General features: G+C 47.0%; 1 protein-coding gene across 1 annotated transcript in view; it reads right to left on the reverse strand.

Moving 5' to 3' along the window:
• LOC135907492 (calcium-activated chloride channel regulator 1-like) overlaps positions 1-19,853 on the reverse strand; it is a 171,992-nt gene extending 152,139 nt beyond the window's left edge. Inside the window, exons 1-4 of the mRNA XM_070541066.1 lie at positions 19,739-19,853; positions 18,281-18,578; positions 6,310-6,419; positions 4,386-4,559 (exon numbers count right to left, since the gene is read on the reverse strand). Of these exons, the coding sequence (XP_070397167.1) occupies positions 4,386-4,559; positions 6,310-6,336 (201 nt within the window). The 5' untranslated portion in view covers positions 6,337-6,419; positions 18,281-18,578; positions 19,739-19,853. The remainder of the gene's footprint in view (positions 1-4,385; positions 4,560-6,309; positions 6,420-18,280; positions 18,579-19,738) is intronic.
• Positions 19,854-20,254: the final 401 nt, after the last annotated feature.

Below are 20,254 nucleotides of genomic sequence, written 5' to 3' on the forward strand. Positions count from 1 at the left end.
TTTTTTCCCCTGTCCATATCGTAAACATCAATATGCCAGTATCCACATATAAGATAAATAGAAGAGAAATAGCTGTAAACGTGGCGGAAATCAAGGGCGCCATCTGCACGTAGGAGCGGGTAGATATCTCAGTAATTTTACACAGATGACGCTAGTCTACAAAGAAGCAACACGTGCCGTCCTTCTTTTTAACCTACACCACAGGGGACGCCCAGGAACTTGAAGAAGGGCAAATAAATTTCTATCATGCATTTTGTTCACTTCACTTTGAATTACGCGGCGTTCCGACGCAGAAACTCGATATGGCCATCGCTCAATAGGCTTAGCATCGCCAATATGAATGCTAAGCTTAACTTTGAGCACAATATTAAAAGGCGATCGTCAAGTCGAAAATGCCTCTTTAGGACAATTAAACTTCGCAAGGCTTTCAGCCTGCGTAAAGAACAGGCGTGCCACAACTTTTTCTTATAATGGGATAGATGCCCGAGGCTGGCGTGAGGGGCCTGCTAAGCTCGGAAGAAACATCAGTGTATAAAGTCGCCACTTCATGGTCGCCGAGATAATTAATGTTGGTAAGGCAAATACTTTGTGGTAGAATTTGGTTTGCCAATCCAAAGTTAAATATGTGAATGCGACCCCGTGGTTACCTGTAAAAGCCAGAATACTGTGATGCACGGTAATGTCATACTGCAGTAGAATGTCGGGAAAAAGAGGGGCGAGGTACTTCCCATCAGGAGCAGGTGGGTAAGACGAGAATTGAATGCAATCTAACGACTTTGATGAAAGGCGGCTAAGCGGGTGGGGCGCAAGTGGCACGGGGCGGGTTACAAGGTTCTGCGAAATTCAGCGACTCAAGGCGAAGGGTAATGCATTGAAGAGCAGTCAATAAGAGTGGAACGCGCGCAGAGAAAATCGAGTCCGAGAATTAGGTCGTGGGGCAATGGGCAATCACGGTGAAGAGGGCAGGAGTGTGGGTGCCCGTGATGTTGATGCGTAACATGTGCATACAAGAGATAGGGACAGTATGGCGATCGGAAACGGGGACAACTCTTGCCGGCGCTGAGGTGAGCAGCTTTCTAAGTCGTCATCGGAAGGTAGCACTTATCATAGAAATACGGGCTCCTGTATCGATAAATGCAGTCACAGGATAGCCGTCAACGCCGGCGTCAAGAAGGCTTTGATTCGTAGGTAATGTGAGCAGAGAATTCGAGGGCAGGGTCGGCAACGCAGCTTCAACTTTTTATTTATTTATTTATTTTTATTTATGAATACTGCGATCTTGTACACAAGATCATAGCAGGTGGGAAACATTGTGTGAGATACAGAATTACAGACACAAAGAAAACAAAATTGCACATAGAGACTCCACAAGAGAATACAGCGACAAGGTCAATTAACAGCAATCAATTCAAATGCTCTTGAAATGAATGTAATGATGTCTGTTTGACAACGTCATCCGTGAGGTTATTCCAATCAGTGATGGTCCTTGGAAAAAAGGAATATTTAAAACAATTAACTCTCGGATTTAATGGTGTTATAGAAAGAGAATGGCGATTTCTAGTTTGGTACCCCGAGGAATAGGTAAGGATATTGGAGGTGTCAACTTTGAGATTATTATTAATTAATTGATAGAAAAACTTTAAGCGACATATGCGATTTCTGTTAGGAATAGAGGGTAAACCGTTTTTCTTGAGGAGGTCACTGACTGATGCTCGCCCGTAAGTGTTATATATAAACCTTACAGCTTTCTTTTGGATTCTTTCAAGTTTATTTATGTTTACCTTTGTAAAAGGGTCCCAGATAATTACTGCATATTCTAAGATTGGTCTAATAATAGTGTTGTAGGCAAGGAGGCGTGTGCCAGGGGTTGCTAGCTTGAGCGAGCGTCGTAAGAAAAAAAGCTTTCGGAGAGCGTTTGCTGAAACATAGTCGACATGCCTGGTCCAAGAAAGGTTATCAGAGATCCATAGACCTAGATACTTATATTCTGTGACTTCGTGAAGAAAATTATTATTAGCAGTGTAGTAATATAGAAAAGGGAGCTTTTTAAGTGTTATTCTCATAAATACGGTTTTTTCAAAGTTAATTGACATTTGCCACTTCTCACACCAAGAAACTATTCTTGCAAAATCATTATTCAGCCTAATTTGATCATCAGTCGAACTTATTTTCTCATACAGCACGCAGTCGTCGGCATATAACATAACACGTACTGACAGGTTTTTAACAATATCATTAAATAAATATTAAAAACAGTAGGGGGCCGAGGACGGATCAACGAACGATCAGCGAACTTCTGAAGCTGCAGTGCTTAGTTTTCCGGCTGGGGGGGGGGGGGGGGGGGGCGATAGGCAGCGAAGTTAGCCACGGGTGCGGGCAAACGAGACTGAAGGCGACGAGGTGATAGTGAGCAACCCTAGCGCAGGGTCAGAGCTGGGGCATCACCGGCAATGGGTTCATGGCGGATGGCATAGGGAACTATGCCAACCGCCGTGAATGAAATTTCAAATCAAATGGTGGGATCCCACCTTATTGCACCACAGGCAGTAGGACAATGGGTACGTCTTGTGTCCCAAGCGCCCTTACTCATAAGACACACCGTAGCGGAAATGGGCCTATTCATTCGCGAAGACGTAGGCTGAAATGCGCGAAGTTTGAGTTAGCGCTGTTGAAAAGATGCGGCTTTGCGAGGGGCCTTTTCTAATGAGAGTATGCAATGAGTGCTACTGGGGTGTGCGCATGGCCACAGGAGGTACATTTTGCGACTAAATCATTCATGTGAATATGCATGACGTAAGCACATACATAAAACACAGACATAAACATCATCCAAAGGTGTGGGAATCAGTACCGACATAATCCGAGTTGGTGGAGGCCATCGGCTGCGGCAGTGATGAGCGACATGGCCAATGCGACTGCAGTGGTAGCATATAGACTTTTAATTGAGGGTACACCATTCGGATGGCCTGCGATATTTGGCAGAAAAGGAGTGGCCGATACGAAGAGGGCCACTAGAGAACAGAGAAACGCTGGATTGAGTTGACGAACACATGAAGTTGAGACCCATGTCCTCGAATTAACGACAACGGCCTGAATCATAGGCAGCGTGGTTGCTGGCCGTCGGGAGAAGTCGCGGTGAAGGTTAGCGAACAGACGGCCTCAAGGTCGCAGCGAACAATGCGGCTCACATCGTCACAGGTAATGAGCTGACGCCATCGGCACTCACATGTCTCCGCACCTGCACCTGTGTGATGTGCTGCGTTATACGGCGGCTGTTAGCTTGTTCAAGGTGACTGCATTCCTTTATGATTGCATCAATAGTGGAAACGTTGCCAAATGCACGCAAATGGAAAGCGTCATCCGCGATTATTTTTAGTATTACGCACTTCATCTGCTTTAGACTTCGCGTCGTCAGCTTTGCGGTAAAAAAACCAAGTGGTCTTGGTTGCGTGGAATGTACGCCTCTGTAGATGTCTTAACGCGAGTCACAAGAGCCTCTTTCGCGGCAGCCTTGTCAACGTGTCGACGTTCCCGGTGTAACCAAGCGGACGAACGCAGCAGATGAAATACGAACGCGGAGCGCAATGGCGGATGAAAAAAGCGGAGAGTGCGAAGAGAGCACGAGAATGACAGCGAAGGAGGAGGAGGTAGCAGAATAATGCGTCAGTAAGAGGTGGAAGAGAGTATGGTGAAACCTTCAAAGGTGCCGTGCAGGTCGCGCACTGCGCTGACTATTCCTACGAGATGACGCCAGAGTAGCGCACGCCACCTGGAATCTCTCTGCGGCGGCCGCTATGTATTGCGCCCACGCGTTATCCACACGCTGCTTCACGTGATCTCCCTATTAGCGAAGCAGTCGCTCCACACTTCGTTCCGTTTGCAAAGTGCCGCACACGACATTAACCGCGCCAGCCAGTACGTTGAGAAATGAAAACATGTATAGAGCAACGCTCAAATTTCACATTAGGGTGTTTCGTAATCGTCAGTGAGTTCATATCAGCAGTGACGCAGTGCGCTTACGAGAGAGCATATTCGCAGCGGCTGGTATCATGGGCTCCTACACTGCGCCGCGCAGACTAAAGCGCAGCGGGACCGGCCTTTCACATGTACACGTGATACGATGCGCAAACACTAAACGTATTAGGCATTTTGTGCGGTAGCAATAATCGTCTTAAACACATGTTATAAGTTGTTTTTACACATTTCAAGCATTCTGGCTGTATGTGAAGTTCTTAAAAGTCAGAATGAAAAAGCACAAAAATGATAGAATCCGTTTTCTGTTTATCTTCCAGGAGGCAAATAGCATGCTCTATCAAACGTTCCGTCGATCATTAGGGAAGTTATCATAACTATAGAGCTGATAGAAGTAACTACAGAAAACTTACATTCTCGAGACGTGGCAGGTACATGATCGATGATTTAACGGGGTCATGTTCTGGTTGAGTTGCCACGACGACGCAATCTTCAGTGGCATAACAGTGGTCGTGAAAGGCGCACATATTTTGATTTAGAATCCGATGCTGAATCCTATCCGAGCACGAGTTCCAACGTACCACTTCCTGGAAGCAAAACAAGACATAAAGTGGTAGCACAATAAAAATCACAGACACGTCAGGATGACGAATTATCGATAATGGCGCATAGCAGAAAAAAAGCCCTTGAGTCTACGTGACATTAGACCTAACGAGATTTAGGATAGCGTGCCATTTCCTCCAATCACTGTGCCACGGATTTCTCACTGAAGCAATGGAATATCAGGAGGCCGCTTTCAAGCTCGACGCACGTGTGACAAGAAAACTCCACTTCATCACACAAGTCGTTTGCAGAACATCCGAACGTACGATGCGTATACAGAGGCACAATAGTCTTGCGCAAAGGAATATAGTTCCACGTTTAGCTATCTGAATAATGACAGTATCAGAAAGTTTAATTTTACCTTGGCGTGTGATACATCACAGCGATATTACATTTGCTCATGCACTTCATAGCGCGAAATCCGCAACCGCTGAATAAAGGATGCGGCGTTCATGGAGAGTTCTCCAGCGGCATTTGGTCTTCCCATTGGATAAGACATCCTGCAGCTTCCACGTTCTGCAAACCACTTCCAAACTGGAGTAAAGGCGTGCCACTTTGCGCATGCTTCACAGAGAACTATGGTCGAGCTTCGAAATGCGATTATATCTTGCAGTGTCAAGATCAAGACTGGTGACAGTGACAGTGACAAGAACTTTATTGGAGTGTCCTGAGGAACTTGATTAGGGGGCAACCGAAGGCTCCCCGATCAAGTTGGTGGCTCCACCCACGACGGGACAGGGAGATGGTGACTCTCCGCGACGTCGCGGGCCCTCTGGACGGCCTGTAGTTGGCTTGTGAAATCCTAGCTCTTCAGCAAGGTGTCCCACTTGGACTCGTTATAAAAGTCGGAGCCCGCGTTGTACAGGCACAGCCAGAGCATGTGTTCGAAGGAGCAGCACGCGTGACCGCATTTGGAGCACGATTGCGGTGGTAATCTAGCTACCTAGTAATCTTTCTATCTAGTATTCTAGGTAGCAATCTAGGGTGGCTGTTCCCCCTGCCTAGAAGACGCACGTGTGCTGAGAAAGTCGAGCGATCAGACTGTCACGCAAATCTTTGGGGCCTTTTAGATATGTCAGTCAGGAGCCACTTGCGTAAGCACCCACTTCTTTGTCTCTTCGCGATAAGGAACTCAAGTTCTTTAGAAGTCAATCTGTTTGGATTGTGTCGCATTTTTTATTTTAAGTTTGGGTAGCTTTACGGTTGTGGCTCATGCGCAGCAAGAGTTTATTTGTGATGATTCGCCTTCCCTTTCTTCCTTTCTGCCTTTCACCCCACTGCGAATGGCATATATTTGTGCGGCCTTCAATAAAGGTCTTGGCATCCAGCGCTTGTCCCGTGCTCTGCGTTTTTGGGCGCTCTTTAAACTGCATAATATGCGGTGCCATTTCAAGCTTGATAAAGCCATACGCGACGGTTTAGTGGCGGTTGCAATGAGTCAGTTAGTTACGCAACAATCTGTAAGCTTCATGAAGAAAGCTCCTCCATTAGAGGCCATAGATCAGTATACATGAGATTGACCTGGAAGGTTTGCCTTGCGATAAAGAATAAATCTAAGTCAATTGTCAGAGAGAATTTTATTGGAAGTCAGTAGATTGATATGGTGCCAGTACACGCTTTTATACAGAGGTAACAAAGATTTGGCTAGGTCATCTCCTTTCATTACATAATACGTGACTTAATATGGAAGCAATGCAGTGCGCTACAACGAAGAATCGAACGCCGGAATCTCACCTTATTGCAACACGGGCAGTAGGACATTGGGTAGGTCTTGTGTCCCAAGCGCCCATACTCATAAAACACACCATAGCGAAAACGGGCCCACTCATTCACGAAGGCGTAGGCTGAAATACAAGCGAATTTGAGTCAACAGTGTTGAAAAGATGTGCCTTTGTGAGGGGCCTTTTTTAATGAGAGTATACAATGAGGGTCATTGTTGTATGCGCTTGACCACAGCTAATATTGGCGATTAGACCTTCGACTTTTCTGATACCTCTTAACCGCGTTACAATGTCATATTCCCTTGCTTGGGTCTACTTGTCGACTACAGATGTAATTAAATTCACCTACACCGTTCCTGAAGTTGTACACAACTGCCTGTTTTCCTCAGCCCGAATACGCCTCAACCGTTTGGATTATCACTTGAAGATCGAAAAGTCGCATTATAGATTCGGTCCAGAAAACATAGCTAAGCATATGCCATCCCCACATTGTTGTTCTAGAATTGTTGGGGTATTGCCGTTGCCCTTACATCGATGACAACGTCATCGCGCTGACCTTCTCTCTCCTCACAATTCCCTTCACGGTAACCTCACAAATCAGAAGGTCGTGACTTATATCATGCTTCCATTACCGTGCATGCTCAACAGCGAATATACACCTTTACATCTTCCTGCCGGTCATGACGAACACGCCACCATCCCCAAAATACGGAGCTATAGGTAAGCCTAGGTTAAAACAAATAAAATTACGTGGTTTTACGTGCCAAGACTACGGTGTGATTAGGAAGAACGTCGTAGTGAAGGAGTCCGGAAATTCGGACCACTTGGGGTTCTTTAACGTGCAAGTAAACCTAAGTTACACGGTTGTTTTCTCATTTCGTCCACATAGATATGCGGCCACTATGGCCGGGATCCAATTCTGCGACTTCATGCTTAGATGCCCAACACCACGGCCACTGAGCAACCGCGGCGGATACACCTAGTTTCCAAATCTCGGACTTTTTCATAAGGCGGTGCCATTGTTCTTTTCCGAGCTTTGCGTTGTGGTGGAATAGTTTCGCACAACTCGCAGTTTCGCAGTTTAACTGGTCCGCTCCTCTTTTTTCTACAATATACGCTTTGTACTCTTTGTATGTACACCGTTTTTCTTTTAAAATTGTGCTTATTATTTTCTGTACATTTATGCCCACGCAGTATGTTTTATTTTAGTTTCTTGTGCGCGTGTCAGCGTTCGGTCCTAAGGTTTGTTACTGGGTACGCTATAGGAATGAATGAATGATTGAATGATTTATGGAATGGTCGATTATTATTACAATGGGCTTTACGTTGTGTCATAGTTCACACGTTGTTCGAGTACCTTTCTCCTCTTTTCTATAGTATTTGCTGGCGCCTGGTAAGTACTCTGCACAATGCTCCGTTTTATTCATTCTGCTTTTTTAAACATACATTCGCAGGCAGATTTTCATTGTTATTCTTTCATTATGAGTGCACCCCCCCCCCCCCTAAGCCAATAGGGTTGTATCTGGGCACGGTAAATAAACGATGATGGATAGATTGCATACCATTAAATAATTTCATATAACATTGGTCAGTGCGACCTCAGTGAACATATCGAAGCCATCATGGCACGTAATTCACAATATTTGTCGAGGTGCGTGCGCTCTTGGTTTTTGTAAAAAGAACGCTGAAGATGTGTGCCTTGAAGGAAATGTTGGTTTTGTCTCCAACACTGCTGATGCCCGTGCACAACATCTATATTATGCGTTTAGTTTTCAAGACACTTCCACCATAAGTAACCTTCTCTAACAATGCGGCATAGTGGGTACGCATTGAGTCCATAAATACATTCTTTTAAAATATATGAAGCACCTCAAACCATGCCATTCTTCTGGCGCTGACGGTATCCCCAGCGCACTCTATAATATGCATGGAAGCATACTTGTCTCTTTTCTCACAAGCATATATAACAGTTCCCTAAATGCTCGTACGTTTCTTGAATATCCGAAGATACCATGGGTAGTGCGCGTACGCAAATCGGGTGCTGTAAGGGTCGTTAGTAACCACCATCCTATAGCTATCCTCCGCGCTGCGTGAAAAGTGCTCGAAATTCGATTTCATTTGCGGCTTTATATTCGTGATAAGCGCATTTTCTACATCAACAGCATCGTTTTGTGCTAGGGCATCTCACAACTACAAACTTGCAAACATTATCACCCATGCTTCCATTGTTATACATACTAGGAGCAAATTAGAAGCTGTTTATTTCGACCTAAATAGAGCGTTTTCTCTTATGAGCTGTTCATTACAAACCTCATGCAAATGGACATACCTTATTCCATCACTGTCCTAGTATCAGAATAGGTCGTCCTTCATTGGCATTAATAGACAGAGCTCTTAGCTAAGAGATCACTAGCAAGGTTCCGCCGAGATCATTTCATGGCCCTCAACAATTCGTACTGTTCCTAAATGACTACGTCAGCAGTTCAGCGCTCTTCATTACTTCTATGTACTGACAACTTAAAGCTGGTTAACGCTGTCAACAGTGTTGACGACTACATTGACCTGGAGAAATGCCTTTTTTTCGCTTTGAAACTGGTGCAGAGACGGTAAGCTCCTCGTAAGTGCCTCCAAAATTTGGTGATGTTATACGCGAAAAACCCCATGTGAGATTTTCATATGCCTTTTGTCGTGCTCCATTGTCCAGGGTCGATGAGATGAAATGTCTTGATGTGCAATTCGACAAAACGCTAAGCGTCTCGTCACACGTGAAATATTCGGAAGAGCGTGCCCTTCGCCCTCTTTGTATTGTTTGTCGTATATCTGATGACCTCCACTCCCCACTTGCCTTTCTGAAATATTATTCTACTTGGTGCTTTCCACTATTAGAGCATGCTTCTGGAGTGTGGGATGGTACATAGAAATTCAATTCTCACCTAAGTGTATGCTTTCAAATAAATATTTTCAAAAACTGTTACTACCCTTCTGGTGACCGTTAGCCAGCCCTCTGAAATATACCTTAACTCACAATTTTATGATCAAGATGTGTAAAATCAGACTTTCTGTTCCTGTATATGGCGCTCCATAATATTATATATTGTCCGAAGCTCCTTGATGATGTGCAATTTTACCACCCATAAGTTAAAAAAACAACGTTCCGGGTTTGCCGCACGTCCTATCTGCATTATATACTTACCCTAGGCTCCCCTCGAAAAAGCATGCAACAGTTTTTCTGCCTCTATTGACATATTTCGTATTTTATAATTTCTGCTTGGTTAATGTTGATTATCATGGTGTATGGCTAGCTCCCTTTTACGTCCGGCTCCTGGTCGTGTGTTTCCCTGTTCCTTTCTGCTTTCCAACCTCACATGGTTTTCATGACCATATCTGCCACGCCTATGTTTCATCTGAAACACCATATCTTGCAAAAAAAAAAGAGTTCCTTCGTAATGTCTTTAATGCAAACCATGGAGCAACCACCAAACGCTCTTTGCTTGAAATGGGTATAGTCAAAATCCTTGATGTGTATCAGTATAGCCTGAGGGTTCATAATAAAATAGAAAGAAAAATATTTCCATGGGTATGAGAGTAGCCAAAAGGGATATGAAATTGTATTTACAAAATATATACAGAGAGATACGGCTGCAGGCTAGATGGCAGAAAAACACGAGCGCTACTCTGATTGTCTTCACCGTATTTCTGGCGCATTCTGCCATGCTCGGGAGGATGCGTGCTTCAGTGCGCGGGGAATAGCGCGTAACATCAAACCCCCACCCGCGAGATCGCCATCTGGGCCCTTAAGCAGCAGTACGATCGTGTCCGGCAGCCTAATGCTTAAGTCAGGAGACGTGCACGATATCAGTGGCGGACGCGCCAGACGATTGACTCTCATGCAGCGATGTCATTCGTGACGTCAGTGATCTGGCGTAGGAGCTTATAATGCCCGGATCAGCGGGAAAGAAGCTTTGACGACAAGCCAACGTGGCGGAGACATTCAGAGGAGGACCAAAGAGCCCGAAGAGTAATTAACGGCTCCGTGATAACGACCAGATCGGGCCTTCTGGGATAACAGGGAGACATAGACACGATTCCATGCAATCTGGCCACCCGTTTCAACCCGAGAAGCTGCAACGCGGACGTAGTCTGTAACTGGGTGCACAGGTGATGGTAAAATAATCCCGAAGGGCAATGTTTAATGGCGGGCAAACAAGATATAAAAAGCGGAAAAGCCAGTGGTGTCATGGTGTGACGAGTTCTAGGCAAATGTCACATAAGACAAGGTGCCGTCCCAATCACGGTGGTCTGAAAAAACGTATACGAAAAGCATTGTGGTCAGCGTGCGCTTCAGGCGCTCGGTAAGCCCATTGGTTTGTGGATGGTAGGAAGTGGTTAGCTTGTGACGTATGGTAACACGAACGAACAATGTAGTCGACGACTTCAGACAGAAATGAGCGACCATGGTTGGTCAGTTGCTGTTGAGGAGCGCCGTAGTGAATAATAACGTCGTAAATGAGATATCCTGCAAAGCCAGTGGCACAACTTGTCGGCCGTGCCCGCGTCATAGCGCATCGTGTCGCGTAGTGCGTAGCTGCGGAAATTCACCTGTTCTAAGTCAGGGATGTTGCGAATGGCCCAATGAGATCAAAGCCGACGCCATAGAACAGGACACCGGGAATGTCCATGGGCTAAACTGGACCGGCTAGTAGCAACACGGATGGATGCCTGCGGCACTTGCAGCACTCACAAGCAACAACGTATCGGTGCAAAGAGCGGTGGAGGCCTGGCGAGAAGAAGCAATGCCGAACGCGATCGTGCGAGTTGCTCCGAGATGTCCAGCGGTGGGGGCGTCATGAAGCTTTTCGACAACAGTGGAACAGAGTGTTTTGGGAACAATCAGGAGAAGATCTAGGCCATCGTAGCTAGAGTTGCATCTGTATAAGATTCCGTCACGAAGCACGAATAATTGTAGCGAAGGGGCCCAGTGATGGAAGCGTATGCGGTGGATAATTGACCGCAAATCGGCATGGCGGAGCTGTTCGTTGCGTATGTCGGTGAAATCCGATATCGCTAAGACACAGGGCTCCGAATCGTGCGGTGACAAGACGGGGGGATCCACTGGATGAGGGGATAGGCAGTCAGCACCCTGGGGCAGTCTGCCAGGCTTATAAGTGACATCACATCTGTATTCTTGCATTTTCAGTGCCCAGCGACCAAGGCGTCGAGTCGCATCTTTGAGGGAAGACAACCAGCAAAGCGCATGGTGGTCTGTGAAGACTGAAAAGGTGCGGCCGAACAAGTGGGGTTGAATTTTGCCGACAGCCCAAACGAGTGCGAGGCACTCGCACTCAGTGAACGAAAATTTCTACTCTGAAAAGGAAAGAAGGCGACTGGCAAAGGCGATGAGGCGTCTCGGCCTTAATTTCGCTGCTAGGCTAGAACGGCGCCGATGCCATGTCCATTGGCATCGGTGCGAAATTCAGTGGGCGCTGATGGGTCTAAATGGGCGACGATGAGTGGTGACGTAAATCGTCAGCGTGTGATACGCAGTGGCCTGTTCAGGACACCATGTAAACGCCGTTTCCTTCTTCAAGAGTTGCGTAAGTTGACGGGCAACGTTGGCAAAGTGCTTCACAAAACGTCGAAAATAGGAGCAGAAGCTGACAAATCTCCGTACAATTTTAGGGTAATTCACATGGCGCGATTGGGGCGAAAAAAATCATACTGCAGCGCATATCGCAGAGCGATTTTTGCCGTCAGCTTTCACATGCGTTTGCGGCAGCACGATTTCTGTCGCAGCGATGCGCGAGGCTGCCTCCTGCTCACGAAGTATCCATGCCTGCATCGTTAAATAAAAACATGGAAACTAGTAAAATATTTGAATTGTCCCATTATTGTTCGGTAATAAAATAGGTACGTCATTTTTTAACGTTTAAAAGCGTTGAGACTTCACAACAGCTTGCATGTACGGTGAGTGAGAAGCTGCTGTACAAATCGCAAATGTAAGCATGTGGCTTGTGCGGCATCGGTGGGGTGGTTGCGTTTAGTATACCCTAGTTTCCTTGTTACTATGGTAGCCACAACTTTTTTTCCTGGATGAGTATTTGCTTTTGTCGATTAACAATTAAGCTACCATTGAATGTGCATGTACACGTAGCTAGCTGAATTTGTCTCGACGAAGAGGTTGACGATGGTGGCGATGAACTGGGTATGTGCCTTATGTAGAAACAGCGTCCTTCTCCGGAGTGGGATTGCGTGCGGCTTCTCCTTTTAAACGAATCGTACAGGCGGAAGAAGCGAAAAGTGTTTATGAATCTCCTAAGCCCCAAACGCTGGCGGGCACTGCCTATTAAAACATAGCTAAAACTGGCGCGCGGCATTGCTCCACAGCGCTACCAACGCGTAGAAAAAACAGAAAAGCGCCTATTTTGAGGGCGCTTTGTTTCGTCACACATTGCCACGCCTACATCGAGCCGATTGCTGCGACTCAGCGACGGCGCGACCAACTTCTCAGAATCCAGTCGCGCAGAGCCCACGACGTCGCAGCGGTCGCTGAACGACGAAAATCGCGCCATGTGAAACAGCCTTTTAGTGGAACGTGGCATAGGTAAGTGTTTGACAAAACAATCTTTTTCTGGGTCAGGTTGCACGCCTTCAGCACTCGCAAGGTGGCAAAGCACAGTGATTTTGCAACGGCAAAGGCGGCATTGGGCAGAACTGAGATGAAGGCCTGCTTGCCGAAAAACTTCGAGAACTGCCGATGAGCGGCTAAGATGGCGTTTAATTGTCGGTGAGAAGACTATTACATTGTCAAGGTAACAGAGGCATGTTGACCATTTGCATCCACGAAGGCGGGAGTCGATCATCCCTTCAAATGCGGCGGGGGCATTACAAAGTCTAAAAGGCATTACCTTAATCTCGCAAAGCCCATCGGGCGTAACGAATGCGGCCTTTTCACGGGCTTGATCATCGACGGATATCTGCCAGTATTCTGAGCTCAGGTTGATAGAAGAGAAGTAGGCAGAGCCGTGTAGACAGTCGTGTGCGTCATCGATCCGCGGCACAGGGTAGACGTCCTTGCGCGTTAAGCCTGTTTCACATGCAAGCGATTGAGCGAATGGAGCGAACAGCGGCGCGGCGCTGCGAAGCTTTTCGCGAGGTTTCGTTTCACATGGATTTCCGCCGCGCGTTTTCAGCCGCTGCGAATATCAATGTTGCTGCCAAAAAAGACGGGACTTTCAGCCAGTTTCGGTAGTTTGCGACTACCAATATAAGCATGGCTTTGCCCCTGCCAATCGAATCATTCTTTTATAAATACATATCCTGCGTTTAGCAATTATCAATTCGTTGAAAAGCTCTCTTGGCATGTTGCCCGTACCACGTGTAGCAAGTAAATAAACATCCTCCTTGCCCAGGTTTTCCCACACTAGTCCTCCACTGGTCACGTGTCGAGACTGGCCGTTCGGAAACGGTGCTGCCGCTCTGCCGCTGCGACGAAATTCCAACTTGCACGAACCTCGCCGCTCCCGCCGCTAGTGCCACCGCCGCCGCTCGAAACAGATTTCTGCGGCGCGGCGGCAGGATTCGCGAGCATTTTCGCTTGCATGTGAAACAGGCTTTAATTTCTGTGGCGGTAGTCCATGCAGAATCACCAGCTGTCATCTTTCTTCCTGACTAGGACAACCTGTGATGCCCATAGACTGCATGAAGGTTCACTCTCATCTTTGGGGAGCATCTTGTTGACTTCACGCTGTATGACTTCTCGCTCGGCATAGGACACGCGATAAGAACGTCGTCTGATTGGGCTAGCGTCTCCAATATTTATCTTATGAGTGACCACAGATGTATGTGCCAAAGGATGGTCAGTAAAGTCAAAGATGTGGTGGTAGGACTGCAATGTGCACCGCATATGGGCTGCCTGGGCAGGAAGGAGGTTCTACGCTATCACATTGTCAGTATCACCGTCGAAGGAATTGTGCGAGGAAGCGCAAGAGGCCGAAGACAATGATGCGTCGGTGACGAATGCAGAAACGACACACTCATCGATAGAAGAGAGTGGGCTACAGTCATGCCGCTTGGGATAGGTTGCATGCACTAGCTAAAGTCCAATATGGGTGGAGACGTTCGATTATCCGCAACTCTAATAATGGTGAGAGGCAGAGCATCGCTTTTGGCGAGTAAGACGTCAACAATCGGTGTCAAGATGTAATCGCCATCGGGAATGGGAGAAAAAGACTAAGTTCACATACCTAAAGGCTTGAGGAGGTACGCGAACGTAATCCACTGAGCACGAGCGCGCTTGGCGTGCAGAAGGAGCGTCATGGAAGCACGGTAGGTAGGTAGCTAAAGAAAGACGGTTCCACACTCATTAAAGCAGAATGGGCATGGAGGACGTCCATACTGAGGATGAGTTCGTGGGAGAACTTGTCAAGCACGGCACGTAGTACGCTTGTGGATCGGTCAGCAGCAGTTATTCAAGCGAAGCACATCCCTAGCGAGGGAAATGTTCCGCTATCGGTGACACGAAGTAACGGTACTGCAGGTGGAGTTAGAAACTTCTTAAGAGGGTGACGAAGCTCCAAATTCAACACTGTTATCTGAGCCCCAGTATCCACTAGAGAAAAAACATGTGCATCACGCACTTTAACGTATATCAGGTACTTTCTGGTCTGCAGTGTGGTCAGTGGATTTCGCAGGCGAGTTGTCGATGCACCATCACCTCTGGGACCTGCATCGTCTAGTTTTCCCGAGGTAGTTGCGCAATCACCGATGTAGAGCGACGGGATTGGGGTGAGTGAGATGATTGGCGATGAAACAATGGCGAACGAGACTGGTGACCACGTGGAGAGGTTGAGCGACGATACGGCATGGAGGGAAAGTCGTCCCAGGTGGTTTGGGGAAGCTCACGGTAGGGCAGAAATTGACCACGATTCATGTCAGGGCGACGGTTGTACCAAAACGGCTCTGGATACCAATACCACCGGCTGTACCAATGACGGGCCACGCGTCCTACACGATGGCAGTTCAAGCAAATGGGACGGTCATCAGCAGTCCTCCCTTCTGCTGGATTGCGAGTATTGCAATTGGATTTTGGGCGTGCGAAAGTGACGGACAATGGTTGCTCGGCTGGTAAGGAGCTGCGGCGTATAAAGGCTCCAGGCCAGCGTTGGAGAGCTCCTGATGAACGCCAGCTTGGGCTAGGCACCATATGGGAGCTATTTTCACAGGTACGGCCGCACGTAGAAGCAGCAGACACAGCGTCAAGGGGCCCTATAACGTAAAACTATTCGAATATGTTTTTATTCCAATCTCCTGACGTCAAATTTGCTAACCGCCGACGCAAGCATCAGGCGGTCTCCAGGAGGGTTGTCTCAACGGAGCAACCAAACGCTCTCCTCGTTCACAGGAGGTCACTTTTGTTTGCTTGAAGAACGAATAACAATACCTACACTGAGCGGCTTGTCTTATCTAATTGGCTCACAAGAGGTGAGGATCACGATCAAGTGGAGAGGGATTCGATGGGGATGAGCAACTGCACAGAAAATCGATGACCGAATGAAAAGGGTGGTGCATTCGTCTGTGATTGGTCCGATTTCCCTTCCTTAGTATACGGTGGCTCGTCGAAATCGAGGCGGCATGCAAAGGAAGTTTGAGGATGATGCTAAAACAGATCCTCCGTTGGGAAGAGTAGGCAGAACGAGGGCGTAAACGTTCCGAAAGTGCTCGAAAACGTTAGACGGCCAAGCAAAAAGTTTTATTACACGCAAAAAAAACCTATCCTCTCTGGCAAGTGCGAGTAGCCAGTGCCTAAGCCATCGGCGGCGGCTATCTGTCATTCCTTTAGGAACGGGGCATGCTGCGGCTATTCTGAAAAAAATTCAGTTTTGTTCAGCATATTAATGCATCTTTAATGCGTACACGTCACTCTGACGGGGGGCGGGGAGATTTCGCAGTTTTCTGACGTCGCGTGACAGGCAGGTAAAGTGGGTGCCGCCCGAAAACGTTTGGCCAATGGCCGAAGGCAAATGGCGAAAAGGCGTCGAATCAGGAATTGTTCGGTCAAATCATGCATAATCAGTGTCTACACGTCATACCATATGGAGGAGCTATCGGGGTTTTCGTGACGTCACGTGACACACAGGTGAAGGGGGGGTTGCCCAAAAACTTTTTTGACCAATCGAGGAGGGCTGATGGCATAATCGGAATAGAAAAGTTTGGAATAGTATTATTTATAGCGCCCAAGTTCACTTCGGATGATCTTCCCGTGTTCGACGGTGAGCGGCGCCGACTGCTCACGTACGTCTTTGCACGGCCACGTTGCTGCAGCGTTCCGAAGTCGAGCGAAATGAAAAGCAATGCGCCGACTTTTCGCGGCCTCAAAGCACTTGCCCTCTAGGATGATGGCATCGACGATGCCACAGTCTTTGCAGCTTAGCAGATTGAAGGCATCATATGCTATGCCCTTTAACACGTGGCCCACTTTCTCAGACTCCGTCATTCTGTCGTCGGCTTTGCGGCAAAAGGCAAGCACGTCCTGTAAAGTCAGGCACAACTCTGTCGCTGTCTGCTCACAATATACCAGCTCCTTCTTTTGCTGCTGCCTTTCTGCCTGGACATTTGCCGAAGGAGGAATGTATCTTTTCCTTGCATGCATCATAGCTGCCAATTGCGTCTTCGTTATTCTCAAAGCACACCTTCACTGTTCCTTTCAGGTAACATAATATGTTTGATAATATGCTTCTCTTATCCCAGTGATTATTCTTATTTGCACGCTCGTACAGGGGTAGCCAGTCCTCGATGTCGACATTGTCAGTCGCGCAGATTGTGCCTGTGTTTTTAGCTGAGCCAGGACGACCATTGTCCTTGCAGTCGCCTTAGTGGGCGCCGACCTCTCTTCCGCCATTGTAGAGGAAGGCAAGCGTTTGACGCTGTGGAGCTTTGTTGTACCATGTGGGTAGCCCGCACCTCCCACCAAAATGCCTTGGGGTTGAGAGTAGCCAAAAGGTGTAGGAAATTGCATTTACAAAATATATATGGAGAGAGACGGCTGCAGGCTAGATGGTAGAACAACAACACGAGCGTTGCTCTGATCATCGTCTTCCCCGTCTTTATGGCACTTTGTGCCATGCTCGGCAGGATCCGTGTTTCAGTGCGTGGGAATATCGCGCAGCAATATTATAAATCCTATTAGACATCTCGCAAACTTGCAAGAAAATAAAAAGAGTTACCATTGCAGACACCCTGAAAACTAGGTGGTGCCAAAAGAACGCCTTTTTACGAGACCCCCCCACAGAGAGCACCTCCAGATACACTTCGTCCCTTCTCAACGCGTTCGGATTAGCTAACCTCAACTTGTTTACTTGTACCCTACCAGCCAATGGTTCCATGCAAACACCATAATTATAGGCATGTACCATGGAGGAATATTTGGATGTGCTTAAGCTTCATATAGAATCTTTTGTTTGCTGAATTTATACTGTTTTCCACTATTCTTGTCATACATTGTGTCCTTCAATGCATCTTATTTCACGATGGTCTTAAACATGCGTAATTATGCTTCTAATGAAGTAATTTGCTCTTTCCGTACATAAGTGCGGATATGATTTTCCTTGGTCTTCTGATGTTTTTGCTACTCTGTTAACTTTTATTTTAGCATGAAGCCGTGATGTGTGCGATGAACTGCTTTGAATAGCCTGTAGCAGCTGCTTTGCATTTAGTTGTTCCAGCCATGTCAAGTTGTTTATGACAGCTTTTTCTGCAGCTTCCCCATCTGTATTTCTTGAGGCAGAAATAATTTATTAATATTATTATTAATAAAATTGTTTATGTGAACCAGTACGGAAAGATCTATAATTGTTCTTGGACTCTATAATAATCAGTTGATTGATTATATTTAGTAGTAGTTGCATTAGTAGCATTATAGTAGTAGTAGTAGTGGTATGATGTTTTTATTGTTTTGTTGCTGAAAAATGGATAGGAAAATTTCGTACTTGCGTCGCTGAGGGCCTTTTTGGTTGCGTTCACCTCCGCCAGGACGTGGGGCGAAATGCGAATGAAATCACCGCGTTTTCCACACCTCCCTCGTAGCTTTGTGCTGAAGAAATTTCCCTTGCGAACGCTTTCAAAAGCTTCAACACGAACATCGCTCGTTGAGAAGGCAAATTTTGGCACGCTTCGAGCTGTGCTCCGCTCCGGCCACGTTTCCGGGAACTCAATGACGACTTGCTTGAGGAAAACGCGACCACCAGTGGCCTCGTGCAGGAACTCGGATGAGGATTGTAGCAGGGCCTGCAAGTTAAAAAACAGGGTTTTGTTCTGGCAAGACGCAACTGAGCTTAGTAACTATACGAACTGCATAGGTGTTGGTGCGCCGTTGATTCATTCGTTTACCTATTTTATTGATTAATTGGTTGATTGATTGATTCCTTTATCCAGTCATATTTTAATGTCGTATGGACCTTCTTGGGGAAGTGGTAACAAGGTAAAAAAAACGAAATCATTAGTGATTGTAAACGTTCGGAAAATTCAACCAAAGCACAGTCTGCTAAAGAACACACACGCAAAGGCTAGGGGTCAAAATCCTGTGCTCTATTGTGGTACACAGACGGAAAAAAAGCGGCCTAGCGAGCAACAAATGTGACAAATTTTATGCGGTATATGTAGCAACGCGCGACATCAGTGCAGCATAGACATGACATACACTAACGCGCCTCCAATACGCCCCGACCTTTGGGTAACGCCCAGATCCATCCAGTAAACCCGGTTCTGTGATGAGGTGCTTATTACTGAAAGCCAACCCGCAACCCCCCCCCCCCTTTTCTTTCTCGGTTCCACGAAGGGCTTTGTCTCGCCATGTATAGCCCAGTTCACTACAGCTCCGCACCGAGCGACCGCCATCCTCCTTGTGACCTATGGAGCATCGGATTCACCGTGCCGCGTTGGCAATACTACCATGGCCAAGGCACTCTCCGTTGCGTTACTCCCGAAGTGCCACCTCTGGAGAGTTTAATGCGCCCCTGAATACGGGCTGATTCTGGCACATACAGTCTAACAAAGATGGATACCAGCCGAGATTGAATATTTACCCCTTTGACATGTATTGATAGCCTTTACCGTTAAACAATTACGTCGCACGTTCCAACTACTGCTAATTGCTTCCTCAAAGAAGACATTTATTACTTCCCTAATGAACTAAATAGCTCATTCCTTACCCCAAAATGTAAACTGAGTCGATTTTTTTTACCTCCTGTTATAGTTGGCGTTAACAGGAATTGACTGTAATCTCACGGTTTCAGAACATACGAAACAAACACGGTGCACGGCCTGAAACACGGTAGCCACCCGCCTGGACGGTCGCAATCGTAGCGGTTCCTCAGCTGCCTTCAACGGGGCCACGTACTCTGCCAGGACGGGTCACGTGATAAGCGGGGCAATTCAACACCACTCACCTGCGGTATTGTCAACGACCGCCGGATTAATAAATAAGATAACCTGCTGGCTCGCGATACGATGAGGAGCACGCATTGCTCGCATCTTAGAGCACGGCTCTCAAGCGTCCGTTCCGGCGGCGAGCGTCGGCACCCCTCGGCGAGCGTCGCTGCAACCGAACGAATGCGAACGCGGAGCGCAACTGGAGATGAAACAACGGCGATGGCAAAGACTGCGCAGGCAGGAAAGTGGACGAGGACGGCGCAACACTAGCATGAAGAAAGCAGAGAAGGAGCGTGTGGCTAAATTGTGAGGAGCAGAGCAAGTGAGTGAAAGTGAGGAGGAAAGTGGCGCCCATGATTACTCGATGGCGCCATAGAGTCTGTAATCTGACTGTATGAGCGACACGAATTGCATAGTACTTTTTGTGGGCACAAGTTCGGCCAAACAAGGTGAAAAATTTGTACCTAACAGTTATACACACTGTGTCGTTTTTGACTATCATTACCGCGTAAGAAAATAATCCTAATGCGCAA

Source organism: Dermacentor albipictus, chromosome 6, assembly GCF_038994185.2.
Source record: "Dermacentor albipictus isolate Rhodes 1998 colony chromosome 6, USDA_Dalb.pri_finalv2, whole genome shotgun sequence".
Taxonomy (NCBI): Eukaryota; Metazoa; Arthropoda; class Arachnida; order Ixodida; family Ixodidae; genus Dermacentor; species Dermacentor albipictus.